The sequence below is a fragment of the Anoplopoma fimbria genome, chromosome 11 (assembly GCF_027596085.1).
Source record: "Anoplopoma fimbria isolate UVic2021 breed Golden Eagle Sablefish chromosome 11, Afim_UVic_2022, whole genome shotgun sequence".
NCBI lineage: Eukaryota > Metazoa > Chordata > Actinopteri > Perciformes > Anoplopomatidae > Anoplopoma > Anoplopoma fimbria.
This window is the reverse complement of record NC_072459.1, coordinates 8,398-22,774: the sequence shown is the minus strand read 5'-3', so window position 1 is coordinate 22,774 and position 14,377 is coordinate 8,398. Positions and strand designations below refer to the sequence as shown.

General features: G+C 41.0%; 2 protein-coding genes across 4 annotated transcripts; one reads left to right on the top strand and one right to left on the bottom strand.

The window, feature by feature from the left end:
* Positions 1-637: 637 nt before the first annotated feature.
* rdm1 (RAD52 motif containing 1) lies at positions 638-5,526 on the bottom strand. 3 transcript variants are annotated; one of them, XM_054608109.1, is made up of 8 exons: positions 5,454-5,526; positions 4,267-4,370; positions 3,349-3,528; positions 2,846-2,974; positions 2,602-2,767; positions 1,241-1,339; positions 1,048-1,124; positions 638-778 (listed from the first exon to the last, which is right to left on the bottom strand). In XM_054608109.1, the coding sequence occupies exons 2-8, from the start codon at positions 4,363-4,365 to the stop codon at positions 710-712; spliced, it is 819 nt and encodes a 272-aa protein (XP_054464084.1). In that variant the 5' UTR covers positions 4,366-4,370; positions 5,454-5,526; the 3' UTR covers positions 638-709. The 3 variants fall into 3 exon arrangements, with proteins under 3 accessions (XP_054464084.1, XP_054464085.1, XP_054464086.1); XM_054608110.1 differs by lacking the exon at positions 5,454-5,526 and adding an exon at positions 5,311-5,411; XM_054608111.1 differs by lacking the exon at positions 5,454-5,526 and adding an exon at positions 5,316-5,411.
* Positions 5,527-10,363: 4,837 nt separating this feature from the next.
* On the top strand, positions 10,364-12,076 carry ifnphi1 (interferon phi 1). The gene is made up of 5 exons (XM_054607176.1): positions 10,364-10,489; positions 11,085-11,159; positions 11,337-11,489; positions 11,709-11,786; positions 11,951-12,076. The coding sequence occupies exons 1-5, from the start codon at positions 10,364-10,366 to the stop codon at positions 12,074-12,076; spliced, it is 558 nt and encodes a 185-aa protein (XP_054463151.1).
* The last annotated feature ends 2,301 nt before the right edge of the window (positions 12,077-14,377 follow it).

Here is a 14,377-nt window from a genome sequence, read left to right as displayed (position 1 = left end):
TCAGTAAAGACAGATTGATCATTTCTAATAAAGAATTGCTAATTAAAGGTAAAACTTCCTTAAGCAGCCTAGCCAGGATCGGGTCTAAGAGACAGGTGGAAGGTTTAGACTTAGAAATAGTTAAAGTCAATTGTTGAAGGTCGATGGGAGAAAAGCCATCTAAATATATTTCAGGTTCTACAGCTGTGGATCGATGGGTACTGGTTGAGGGCAGTAGATTATTCATTTAGTCTCTAATAGTTAGAATCTTATCATTAAAGAAGTTCATGAAGTCACTACTACTGAGGTTTACAGGAATACACGGCTCAACAGAGCTGTGACTCTCTGTCAGCCTGGCTACAGTGCTGAAGAGAACCCTGGGCTTGTTCTTATTTAAATCTATTAATGATCAACAAAAAACGATATCATCACTTTATGATTATTTGTTACACAACCTCATTATTACCTGATAAAGCTTGGTGGTGGACGAGTGGATCCTGAACTCTGTTGTACTGTTAGCAGTAAATGTACCATTACTACAGTACACAAATCCTGTTCCTGTCTGAGTGATCTGAGCAGAAACAGCCAATCACAGGCCAGCTCATGTTTAACACAGAGCGGAACAGAAACGCTTCACATAAATAAAACTGATTTATTGAATAAGATTCATAACATGAAGCGTCACAGTGAACCGTGGTGATGTTTCCCATAATGCACCAGAGCTGTGTGTCTATGATACAGTCAGATCCCACTCTTCATCACCACCCTCCTCTTCATCATCAACAGCAAACTGGTTCACCTGAGACAGAGATCAATAAAGACTGATAAACCCTTATTCTTATAGATCCATATCAATGATATTAATACATGTATCAGTACACTAGCACACCTTTTTACTGTGATGTTAATGTTAAACTGTGTCATTAATCGGGATCGAACCGCCGGACTTCTGATTAGAGGACAGCCCTTCTGTATGCTATATGAATATGTATTATTACAGTGTCAGGTTGTTGATTAATATTCCATAACTGCCAAACGTCCCTTAATCCTACTGACAGGTGAGTTTACCTGAAGGACTCCGTCCGTCTGCTCAGGTGGGAGCTGATCTGAGGTCTGCTTCAGCTCCACCATCACTTTACCGTTTCCTACAGAGACACAGAGACACATCACCACCAGCAGGCCTGAGATCAGCTCTGTGTACCAGTAGTATCTGTACAAACTACTACAGTACTAATAGTAGTAACAGTTGGAGTATTTATACCTAGTAGTACGAGTAGTACTGTGGTGAAGGCCTGGACCAGAGCTTTCTCTCTGACCCGTCTCTGTAGTGTACGTCGGTTCTGCAGTAGAACATCTGGACCTGCAGAGACAAGAACACAGTACAGGAAGTAAAAGTACTTTCTGCTGTGATGTCACACGTCTGCTGTCCGACGCCGACTACGTCCAGAGACCTGAGGACTCCTGTCCAACTGCTGAGGAAGAGTCCAAAAGTTACTTCCTAACCCTCCTCACGTCCTTCACTAACCCTCCTCACGTCCTTCACTAACCCTCCTCACGTCCTTCACTAACCCTCCTAACCCTCACGTCCTTCACTAACCCTCCTCCTCACGTCCTTCACTAACCCTCCTCACGTCCTTCACTAACCCTCCTCACGTCCTTCACTAACCCTCCTCACGTTCCTAACCCTCACTTCAAACCCTCCTCACGTCCTTCACTAACCCTCCTCACGTCCTTCACTAACCCTCCTCACGTCCTTCCCTAACCCTCCTCACGTCCTTCACTAACCCTCCTCACGTCCTTCACTAACCCTCCTCACGTCCTTCCCTAACCCTCCTCACGTCCTTCCCTAACCCTCCTCACGTCCTTCACTAACCCTCCTCCTTCCTACGTCCCTTCACTAACCCTCCTCACGTCCTTCCCTAACCCTCCTCACGTCCTTCACTAACCCTCCTCACGTCCTTCACTAACCCTCCTCACGTCCTTCACTAACCCTCCTCACGTCCTTCACTAACCCTCCTCACGTCCTTCACTAACCCTCCTCACGTCCTTCACTAACCCTCCTCCTTCGTCCTTCCTCTAACCCTCCTCACGTCCTTCACTAACCCTCCTCACGTCCTTCACTAACCCTCCTCACGTCCTTCACTAACCCTCCTCACGTCCTTCACTAACCCTCCTCACGTCCTTCCCTAACCCTCCTCACGTCCTTCCCTAACCCTCCTCACGTCCTCTATCATTATGATGTCACTGACGTAGGTCTGCCAATGAAACTACAAAGCAGAAGGACTACAAGAAGCTCCACTAAAACATGACCCCATGAACTCATAATAAAGCATGACGGCTTTACAAAGATCTCCTCCAGTGACGGGATGCTTCACTCCTGGAGAGAAACCGGAGCTCCTTCCTTCTTGCTGATATCAATGAAACTGATCAATATTTCCTTTGTGTAATAATGTAGATTTATCTTTTTTACAGTTTAATTATTGATCAAAGGCCTCGTTTCTTTAATGTTTCTTGTTATTGACAGTTTGATTATTTACTGATCTTTTTATTTCATGTTCTCGTTTTATTTTTTAATTATTTGATTCATGTTCAAGGTAAATAAAAGAAGCTGTCTGTCCTCACCTGTGCAGGTGAAGCTGTCCTCCACCACTGCTGCTGCTCTGGTCTTCTGTCCGTGATGAGGGAAGGAGAGCTGCAGCAGACAGCCAAACTTCAGTCTCCTCCGTCTGCCTCCACCTTCCTCCTCCTCCCCCTCCTCCCCTTCTTCTTCGTTGGTGAGCTCCTTGAGCTGAGGCAAACGGACACAGACAGTAACTCACCTGTATGTTAATGGAGAGACGTTAACCAATGAGGGGTGTTTTCTCACTGTGATGATGTCAGAGGTCCAGCCGTTGAATCCCAAGCAGTGATTGGCCAGTTCCAGGCAGCGGGCGTGGCTTAGAGGTCTGCTGCTGTCAGACAGGAAGTGAGAAGTCTGTTTGGAGCTCAGCCTCACCTGGACACACAGACGCACAGGCGATGTGCTGGTTACCGTAGCAACAGCATGTCATGACATCAGTTTGAAGCCGTTTTCATAAAGATGAAGGTTTTGTTTTTTTTACAAAAATAAGAGTCAGAATAAAGACATTAATCCTGTCAAAATAAAATCCTTGACCTGTAGGTGGTCCTGAGCCTCATGTTGAACCGCAGTTAGTGACAGTGAAACACTGCCACCTTCTGCCCAACGACTACAACTACACCGTCACTTCCTGTTTCCCTGTCCAACTTCACAATAAACATTTTAAAACAAATCAGGAACAGCTCACCTGTCCAGGTGAGTCATGTCTACAGCAGAAGAAGACCATGTGACCATGTGACCATGTGACGCACCTTGAGAGGAGACTTCTGGAACAGCGGCCGTCCGTCCGTCTGCCGTTGTGCCCGTGAGGCCTGAGCAGCAGAGTAGAACCTGATGAGGGCGTAGAACCCCGCAGGACCGAGAGCCGAGTTAGGAACCACCTTCAGCAGGTAGACCGGACCGAAGGACGAGAAGAGGCGGAGCAACCCCACCTGAGGGACACACACAGACCTGAACCCCATGTAGACTCACAGACCTGAACCCCATGTAGACTCACAGACCTGAACCCCATGTAGACTCACACAGACCTGAACCCCATGTAGACTCACAGACCTGAACCCCATGTAGACTCACACAGACCTGAACCCCATGTAGACTCACAGACCTGAACCCCATGTAGACTCACAGACCTGAACCCCATGTAGACTCACAGACCTGAACCCCATGTAGACTCACAGACCTGAACCCCATGTAGACTCACAGACCTGAACCCCATGTAGACTCACAGACCTGAACCCCATGTAGACTCACACAGACCTGAACCCCATGTAGACTCACAGACCTGAACCCCATGTAGACTCACAGACCTGAACCCCATGTAGACTCACAGACCTGAACCCCATGTAGACTCACAGACCTGAACCCCATGTAGACTCACAGACCTGAACCCCATGTAGACTCACAGACCTGAACCCCATGTAGACTCAGACCTGAACCCCATGACCAGACCTGAACCCCATGTAGACTCACAGACCTGAACCCCATGTAGACTCACAGACCTGAACCCCATGTAGACTCACAGACCTGAACCCCATGTAGACTCACAGACCTGAACCCCATGTAGACTCACAGACCTGAACCCCATGTAGACTCACAGACCTGAACCCCATGTAGACTCACAGACCTGAACCCCATGTAGACTCACAGACCTGAACCCCATGTAGACTCACGTGGATTTGAGCCTCGGTGTGAGACGGCTGGATGTTCCACACAAACAGGGTCTTGTTGTCCTCAACCGGGACCCTGAACTCCAGGACGTCGACCTCCATCACACCTGCAGAACAGCGACACGCCGTCTTTACTGGTTTACTGGTTCACTGATTTACTGGTTCACTGGTTTACTGGTTCACTGGTTTACTGGTTCAGTGGTTCAGTGGTTCACTGATTTACTGGTTCAGTGGTTCACTGGTTTACTGGTTCAGTGGTTCACTGGTTTAGTGGTTCTCTGGTTTACTGATTTACTGGTTTACTGGTTCAGTGGTTCACTGATTTACTGGTTCAGTGGTTCACTGTTTTACTGGTTCAGTGGTTCACTGGTTTAGTGGTTCTCTGGTTTACTGGTTCACTGATTTACTGGTTGGCTGGTTAACTGGTTCTCTGGTGTACTGGTTCTCTGGTGTACTGGTTCTCTGGTGTACTGGTTAACTGGTTCTCTGGTGTACTGGTTCTCTGGTGTACTGGTTCTCTGGTGTACTGGTTAACTGGTTCTCTGGTGTACTGGTTAACTGGTTCTCTGGTGTACTGGTTCTCTGGTGTACTGGTTCTCTGGTGTACTGGTTCTCTGGTGTACTGGTTCTCTGGTGTACTGGTTAACTGGTTCTCTGGTGTACTGGTTAACTGGTTCTCTGGTGTACTGGTTCTCTGGTGTACTGGTTAACTGGTTCTCTGGTGTACTGGTTCTCTGGTGTACTGGTTAACTGGTTCTCTGGTGTACTGGTTAACTGGTTCTCTGGTGTACTGGTTCTCTGGTGTACTGGTTCTCTGGTGTACTGGTTAACTGGTTCTCTGGTGTACTGGTTAACTGGTTCTCTGGTGTACTGGTTCTCTGGTGTACTGGTTAACTGGTTCTCTGGTGTACTGGTTCTCTGGTGTACTGGTTCTCTGGTGTACTGGTTAACTGGTTCTCTGGTGTACTGGTTCTCTGGTGTACTGGTTCTCTGGTGTACTGGTTCTCTGGTGTACTGGTTCTCTGGTGTACTGGTCCGTGCACTGACCTTACATGTAAACGCTTCTGCTGAAGGCGGCGTTGGCTGCTGATAGTCTTAATGTTTAATGTTAAATGTTAAATGTTACATGTTTAATGTTTAATGTTAAACGTTACATGTCTTAACGTTAACGGAACACGTGCTGACGTCACCTGAACGCTGCCGACGAGCCTCCGTCTCCGCTCCGGTGACGTCAGCTGGCTGCTCTTCTTCTTCTTCTTCTTCTTCTTCTTCTCCGCCGCTCTGCACCGACACAACAGAGTTTCCCGCGCTTCCGGGGGCGGGGCCTGCTACAACCAATGACGATGCAGATGGAAGTGACGACACGTCCGTCAGGCCGAGGAACAATTTACTGAACAAATGATCAATAAACCGAAAGGACGAAAAGAGATAGAGAGAAATAACATAATAAAATGATAATGATAATATAAGTAATAAATAATAAATACTAATATAAATAATAAATAATAATATAAATAACAAATAATAATATAAATAACAAATAATGTAAATAATAAATAATAATATAAATAATAAATAATAATATAAATAATAAATAATGTAAATAATAAATAATAATATAAATAATAATATAAATAATAAATAATAATAAATAATATAAATAATAAATAATAATATAAATAATAAATAATAAATAAATAATAAATAATAAATAAAATAACAGAAAGTTCCTAACCCTTCTTGATAAAATGTTTTTCAGGGTAAAAGAAATGTGTGGGTTATGACCAAACTTTTATTCAAAGACTATTCTTACAACGCTTAACGACATGAGGCTCTGACATGTTTCTGTATCAGTGTTAATGTTCTTCAGGGTTAATGTTCTTCAGTGTTCTTCAGGGTTAATGTTCTTCACTGTTAATGTTCTTCAGGGTTAATGTTCTTCAGTGTTCTTCACTGTTAATGTTCTTCAGGGTTAATGTTCTTCAGGGTTAATGTTCTTCAGGGTTAATGTTCTTCAGTGTTAGTGTTCTTCAGTGTTCTTCAGGGTTAATGTTCTTCAGGGTTAATGTTCTTCAGGGTTAATGTTCTTCAGTGTTAGTGTTCTTCAGTGTTAGTGTTCTTCAGTGTTAGTGTTCTTCAGTGTTCTTCAGGGTTAATGTTCTTCAGGGTTAATGTTCTTCAGGGTTAATGTTCTTCAGGGTTAATGTTCTTCAGTGTTAGTGTTCTTCAGTGTTAATGTTCTTCAGTGTTCTTCAGGGTTAATGTTCTTCAGGGTTAATGTTCTTCAGTGTTAGTGTTCTTCAGTGTTCTTCAGGGTTAATGTTCTTCAGGGTTAATGTTCTTCAGGGTTAATGTTCTTCAGGGTTAATGTTCTTCACTGTTAATGTTCTTCAGTGTTAATGTTCTTCAGTGTTAATGTTATAAAGTGTTCTTCAGGGTTAATGTTCTTCAGTGTTCTTCAGGGTTAATGTTCTTCAGGGTTCTTCAGTGTTAATGTTCTTCAGGGTTAATGTTCTTCAGGGTTCTTCAGTGTTAATGTTCTTCAGGGTTAATGTTCTTCAGGGTTAATGTTCTTCAGTGTTAGTGTTCTTCAGTGTTCTTCAGGGTTAATGTTCTTCAATGTTCTTCAGGGTTAATGTTCTTCAGGGTTAATGTTCTTCAGGGTTAATGTTCTTCACTGTTAATGTTCTTCAGTGTTAGTGTTCTTCAGTGTTCTTCAGGGTTAATGTTCTTCACTGTTAATGTTCTTCAGGGTTAATGTTCTTCAGTGTTCTTCAGGGTTAATGTTCTTCAGTGTTAATGTTCTTCAGTGTTAATGTTCTAAAGTGTTCTTCAGGGTTAATGTTCTTCAGTGTTCTTCAGGGTTAATGTTCTTCAGTGTTAATGTTCTTCAGGGTTAATGTTCTTCAGTGTTCTTCAGTGTTAATGTTCTTCAGTGTTAATGTTCTTCAGGGTTAATGTTCTTCAGGGTTAAGGGTTAATGTAGATAGAGATAGAGAGATAGAGAGAAATAACATAATAAAATGATAATGATAATATAAGTAATAAATAATAAATACTAATATAAATAATAAATAATAATATAAATAACAAATAATAATATAAATAACAAATAATGTAAATAATAAATAATAATATAAATAATAAATAATAATATAAATAATAAATAATGTAAATAATAAATAATAATATAAATAATAATATAAATAATAATATAAATAATAAATAATAATATAAATAATAAATAATAATATAAATAATAAATAATAATATAAATAATAAATAATGTAAATAATAAATAATAACAGAAAGTTCCTAACCCTTCTTGATAAAATGTTTTTCAGGGTAAAAGAAATGTGTGGGTTATGACCAAACTTTTATTCAAAGACTATTCTTACAACGCTTAACGACATGAGGCTCTGACATGTTTCTGTATCAGTGTTAATGTTCTTCAGGGTTAATGTTCTTCAGTGTTCTTCAGGGTTAATGTTCTTCACTGTTAATGTTCTTCAGGGTTAATGTTCTTCAGTGTTCTTCACTGTTAATGTTCTTCAGGGTTAATGTTCTTCAGGGTTAATGTTCTTCAGGGTTAATGTTCTTCAGTGTTAGTGTTCTTCAGTGTTCTTCAGGGTTAATGTTCTTCAGGGTTAATGTTCTTCAGGGTTAATGTTCTTCAGTGTTCTTCAGGGTTAATGTTCTTCAGTGTTAATGTTCTTCAGTGTTAGTGTTCTTCAGTGTTCTTCAGGGTTAATGTTCTTCAGGGTTAATGTTCTTCAGGGTTCTTCAGTGTTCTTCTTCAGTGTTAATCAGTGTTAATGTTCTTCAGGGTTAATGTTCTTCAGGGTTAATGTTCTTCAGGGTTAATGTTCTTCAGTGTTAATGTTCTTCAGGGTTAATGTTCTTCAGGGTTAATGTTCTTCACTGTTAATGTTCTTCAGTGTTAATGTTCTTCAGTGTTAATGTTCTTCAGGGTTAATGTTCTTCAGTGTTAATGTTCTTCAGGGTTAATGTTCTTCAGGGTTAATGTTCTTCACTGTTAATGTTCTTCAGTGTTAATGTTCTTCAGTGTTAATGTTATAAAGTGTTCTTCAGGGTTAATGTTCTTCAGTGTTCTTCAGGGTTAATGTTCTTCAGGGTTCTTCAGTGTTAATGTTCTTCAGTGTTAATGTTCTTCAGGGTTAATGTTCTTCAGGGTTAATGTTCTTCAGTGTTAGTGTTCTTCAGTGTTCTTCAGGGTTAATGTTCTTCAGGGTTAATGTTCTTCAGGGTTAATGTTCTTCAGGGTTAATGTTCTTCAGTGTTCTTCAGGGTTAATGTTCTTCACTGTTAATGTTCTTCAGTGTTAGTGTTCTTCAGTGTTCTTCAGGGTTAATGTTCTTCACTGTTAATGTTCTTCAGGGTTAATGTTCTTCAGTGTTCTTCAGGGTTAATGTTCTTCAGTGTTAATGTTCTTCAGTGTTAATGTTCTAAAGTGTTCTTCAGGGTTAATGTTCTTCAGTGTTCTTCAGGGTTAATGTTCTTCAGTGTTAATGTTCTTCAGGGTTAATGTTCTTCAGGGTTAATGTTCTTCAGGGTTAATGTTCTTCAGGGTTAATGTTCTTCAGTGTTCTTCAGGGTTAATGTTCTTCACTGTTAATGTTCTTCAGTGTTAATGTTCTAAAGTGTTCTTCAGGGTTAATGTTCTTCAGTGTTCTTCAGTGTTAATGTTCTTCAGGGTTAATGTTCTTCAGGGTTAATGTTCTTCAGGGTTAATGTTCTTCAGGGTTAATGTTCTTCAGTGTTCTTCAGTGTTAATGTTCTTCAGTGTTAATGTTCTTCAGGGTTAATGTTCTTCAGGGTTAAGGGTTAATGTTCTTCAGTGTTAATGTTCTTCAGGGTTAATGTTCTTCATTGTTCTTCAGTGTTAATGTTCTTCAGGGTTAATGTTCTTCAGGGTTAATGTTCTTCACTGTTCTTCAGTGTTAATGTTATTCAGGGTTAATGTTCTTCAGGGTTAATGTTCTTCAGTGTTAATGTTCTTCAGGGTTAATGTTCTTCAGGGTTAATGTTCTTCACTGTTCTTCAGTGTTAATGTTCTTCAGGGTTAATGTTCTTCAGTGTTAATGTTCTTCAGGGTTAATGTTCTTCAGGGTTAATGTTCTTCACTGTTCTTCAGTGTTAATGTTCTTCAGGGTTATTGTTCTTCAGTGTTAATGTTCTTCAGGGTTAATGTTCTTCACTGTTCTTCTTTAAACGTCTCTATGTTTCATCATCTTCTGCCATATTCTGCAAATCAATAATCAAACACTGCTTTGTGACGTCACCAGGGGGTTGCATCACCAGCGGCAGTTTCCTTGACGACCAGAAAGTGAAAACCGAAAGAGAAAACGAAGCTGACGTCACTCAAACCGTCAAACTCCGGAGAAAGCGGAAACAGATGAGATGCCGCTTTCAAAACAAAAGCCCTTCGTTGACGTGAGGCAGGAAGCTTCTAGATTGATCTGTATCTGTATCTTTCTCCAATCACGTGTCGCTCTGATCTACTTACCTGCTCTGTTACACTCTTGGATCTCTACTCATTTATTGGTACGGAGAAGAAGTATCAGCTCTTATTTTGTAAATATTTGTGGACTTCCTGTGAAGTCTGAGGCAGCTGGTTTGGAAAATGAAAGTAAATGAAAATAAATCCTCCCACCATAATATAATATAATATAATATAATATAATATTTATAATATAATATTTATAATATAATATAACTTCTGATGTTTTGCTAAAATTATTTAAATTTTCTGATAACAGTCTAACATTAATGAATTATATCAAATTTATATTTAGTAGTAAATATATATATATATATATATATATATATATATATATATATATATATATATATATATATATATATATATATAAATAAATATACTGCATACTTTTATATTGATTGTACACACTTTGTGTATTCGTGTGTGTGCAAAAAGTGAAAGTCAAAAATTCCGGCTCTGTTTCCACTCTCAATTTTCTGTTTCCATATCTTGAATAAAAGTCTCCGATCACCAGCATGATGGAGTCACAAACATCTTCAGCCTGCAGCCGCCATCTTCATCACCAACTTCTTCATGATGATCATCTGGACCTGCCTGCTCGCATTCCTCCTCTGCATTGCCGGGACCCCCGTCCTCTGCTGTGATTGTCTCAGACACTATGGTCACCTGAGCAACGCCTCTCTGACTCTCGTCCAAACCATGGTGAGTACATCAATCAGGGGTTAGTCCAAGTCCAGAGGTCCAGTGGTGAAGTAGTCTAGCAATCTAGAGGTCCAGAGGTCCAGAGATCTAATGGTTAAGTAGTATGGTGGTCCAGTGGTGAAGTACTTTAGTGGTGAAGTGGTCGTTAGTAACATCTAGTGATATTTTAACATTATATAGCAACATATCAGTAAATCACAACGTGCGTTGTGACATGTATTAATAAATGAACTTCTGGTTGGATGGATAAGTATTAAAATATGTAGAAAGAAAAGTATATTTATGGACATAACTGTTATACAAAATAAAACTTGACTATATATTTTTACATATAAGAACAAGTACTAAAACCACTTTATTAATACATGTTAATATATTAAAATATATATCATAAGTATATCAAAGAAGACATAATATATGTTTATATATGTAGACATACACACTGACTTGATCTTAAGTTGTGTGTTCAAAAATATATTATTATTATTATTATTATTATTACCAACAATTTAAATAATATACACGTTTTATTGTTTTAACAATGAAAATATGAAGAATGTTTTAATTAAGGAAATGAAATGTCTTTATGTTTCAGGGCGGTCAGCTGACTGACCAGGAGAGTCCAGTGCCCTTTCCATACAAACTCTACAAATACATAAGGAACGCAAAGGTAATCAATCAATCAATCAATCTTCAAAATTTCATCATCACTTCCACTTCCTTCAGATAGTTTAAATCATTATTCTCATGCTGACACACAAACATATAAACATTCATGTTGCTGACATCAGCTCTGTCAGCCAATCAGAGAGCTGGAACATTCACACCTGTCCGTCTCTCTCACCAGGTAGATAAACAGCTGGTTTTCATCAGAGACAGTCTGGAGCTGATCGCTGGTCTCTATCGCCATGACAACCTCTCCTCCATTACCTGGGATACAGACAAGACCGAACACTTCCTCATGATCCTCCACCGACAGGAGGACGAACTGAAGAGCTGTGTGAGTGAAGAGACCTTCTAATCTACACTTCAACTCCTTTCAGCCTTTACTATAAACCAACACTTCAACTCCTTTCAGCCTTCACAATAAAACCAACACTTCAACTCCTTTCAGCCTTCACAATAAAACCAACACTTCAACTCCTTTCAGCCTTCACAATAAAACCAACACTTCAACTCCTTTCAGTTTATCTGTGTTAACTGTGTTTTTTATCTCCAGGTGTCGACTCACAGCCGAAAAGTCAGCGCACTGAGAAAATACTACCGGAAACTGAATAAGAGTACTTTGTACCGCACCGTAAGTACAAGTACTGTTTTACTAACTATAGCATTGTGGGGCTGGATATTAGATGTAGTACTGACCGTAGTACTGTGTGTACAGGGTGGTATTAGTAGTACTGACTGTAATACTTTGTGTACAGGGTGGTATTAGTAGTACTGACTGTAATACTTTGTGTACAGGGTGGCGGTCCTGCGTCCTGGGAGATCATCAGGAAGGAGACTAAGAAGCATCTGGTCCAGTTGGACCTGCTGGTCGGCTTCGTGGTGGAGTCGGCGGCGGACTCGATCTGCTCAGTTTCTCTGTGAGAGACGCGCTTGGGTTCTACTGTCGTTCTATTTATGTTTCTATTTATGTTTCTATTTATGTTTCTATTTATGAACAAACTATTTATGAACAAACTATTTATGAACAAACTATTTATGAACAAACTATTTATGAACAAACTATTTATGAACAAACTATTTATGAACAAACTATTTATTTCGTGTTTGGAGACTTTGAGTCTGATTTTTACTATTTTCTACTTTTTGATAACTGACAATAAAGATATTTAACATCTTTGAAGTACTTTGTGTTTGTTTGAAGTACACAGAGTACAATGTTCCAAAGGTTTGGTGATGGTTCTTCAGGAGGTCCAGGGTGTAAATGTTGTGTTGACCTCATAGGTTCTCCTCTCGTCTGAACTAAAGACCTGAGTGGTGTTCTCCTGAAAACAGGACAGAGGTAGAACTCGACGGTTAGTCCTGAATAGTGACCTGGGACCAGGAGGCGGGGCCGATGAACGGATCAGGTCTGGAGGGGGACCAGGAGGGGGGGCCGATGAACGGATCAGGTCTGGAGGGGGACCAGGAGGGGCTCTGAGGTGACTTTAGTGTTGCGTTCAGGGGATGAGAGTGTTTCCTCAGCATCCTCCTCTCTGACAGCTCAAGTTTACATATCGGGCTATTCAAATTATATTAAATCGAATAACAAAAAAGACCCAGCATGACACAGATAGACCCAGTATGACCCAGTATGACCCAGTATTCAATTTCAATTCAATTCAGTATATTTTGTATAGCCCAGAATCACAAATTACAAATTTGCCTCAGAGGGCTTTATAATCTGTACACATGAGACATCCTCTGTCCTTAGACCCTCACCTCCTCTGTCTTTCCCTCACATCCTCTGTCCTTACACCCTCACATCCTCTGTCCTTACACCCTCACATCCTCTGTCCTTACACCCTCACATCCTCTGTCCTTACACCCTCACATCCTCTGTCCTTAGACCCTCACATCCTCTGTCCTTAGACCCTCACATCCTCTGTCCTTATACCCTCACATCCTCTGTCCTTAGACCCTCACATCCTCTGTCCTTACACCCTCACATCCTCTGTCCTTAGACCCTCACATCCTCTGTCCTTACACCCTCACATCCTCTGTCCTTACACCCTCACATCCTCTGTCCTTAGACCCTCACATCCTCTGTCCTTAGACCCTCACCTCCTCTGTCCTTAGACCCTCACATCCTCTGTCCTTCCCTCACATCCTCTGTCCTTAGACCCTCACATCCTCTGTCCTTCCCTCACATCGGCACAGGAAAAACTCCCCTAATCTTTAACAGGGAGAAAAAAGGAAGAAACCTCTGGGAGAACGACAGAGGAGGGATCCTTCTCCCAGGATGGACAGAATGCAATAGATGTCATGTGTACAGAATGAGCAGCATAACAGAGATACAACACATTCAATGTATATGACATAAATGATTCATATAATAAGACTACTTATAATAACAGCAGCAATTATTACAGTAGAATTATAGCCATGAAAATAGGGATAGTAATGTGATTAATAATAATAGTGGTAGTAGCAGTGGGTGTCAGCCGGGTCACAGCAGGAGGCACGACTACGGTCCAGGTACCACAACGATTCATGGAAACCTGCAAGGCGAGAAAGCACAAAGACTCCAGGGTAGAAGCAAGTCAATAAGCATAATAGTACAGGGAATAATAATAGTAATGTGACTAATAATGATAGTGGTAGTAGTAATCAGTAGGAGGCACAATGACAGTCCAAATATAACCCCGATTCCTGGGAACCTGCGAGGCGAGAAAGCACAAGAACTCCGGGGAAGAAGCAAAATCAGTAATGTGCAGGAGATTAATACATAAAGAGGGAGTGAGAGAAGAGGAGAGAGGAGCTCAGTGTATCCTAGGTTGTCATATCCTCTGTCCTTACACCCTCACATCCTCTGTCCTTAGACCCTCACCTCCTCTGTCCTTACACCCTCACATCCTCTGTCCTTACACCCTCACATCCTCTGTCCTTACACCCTCACATCCTCTGTCCTTACACCCTCACATCCTCTGTCCTTAGACCCTCACATCCTCTGTCCTTACACCCTCACATCCTCTGTCCTTAGACCCTCACATCCTCTGTCCTTACATCCTCTGTCCTTACACCCTCCATCCTCTGTCCTTACACCCTCACATCCTCTGTCCTTACACCCTCACATCCTCTGTCCTTACACCCTCACCTCCTCTGTCCTTACACCCTCCCATCCCCTCTGTCCTTAGACCCTCCCATCCTCTGTCCTTACACCCTCACATCCTCTGTCCTTAAACC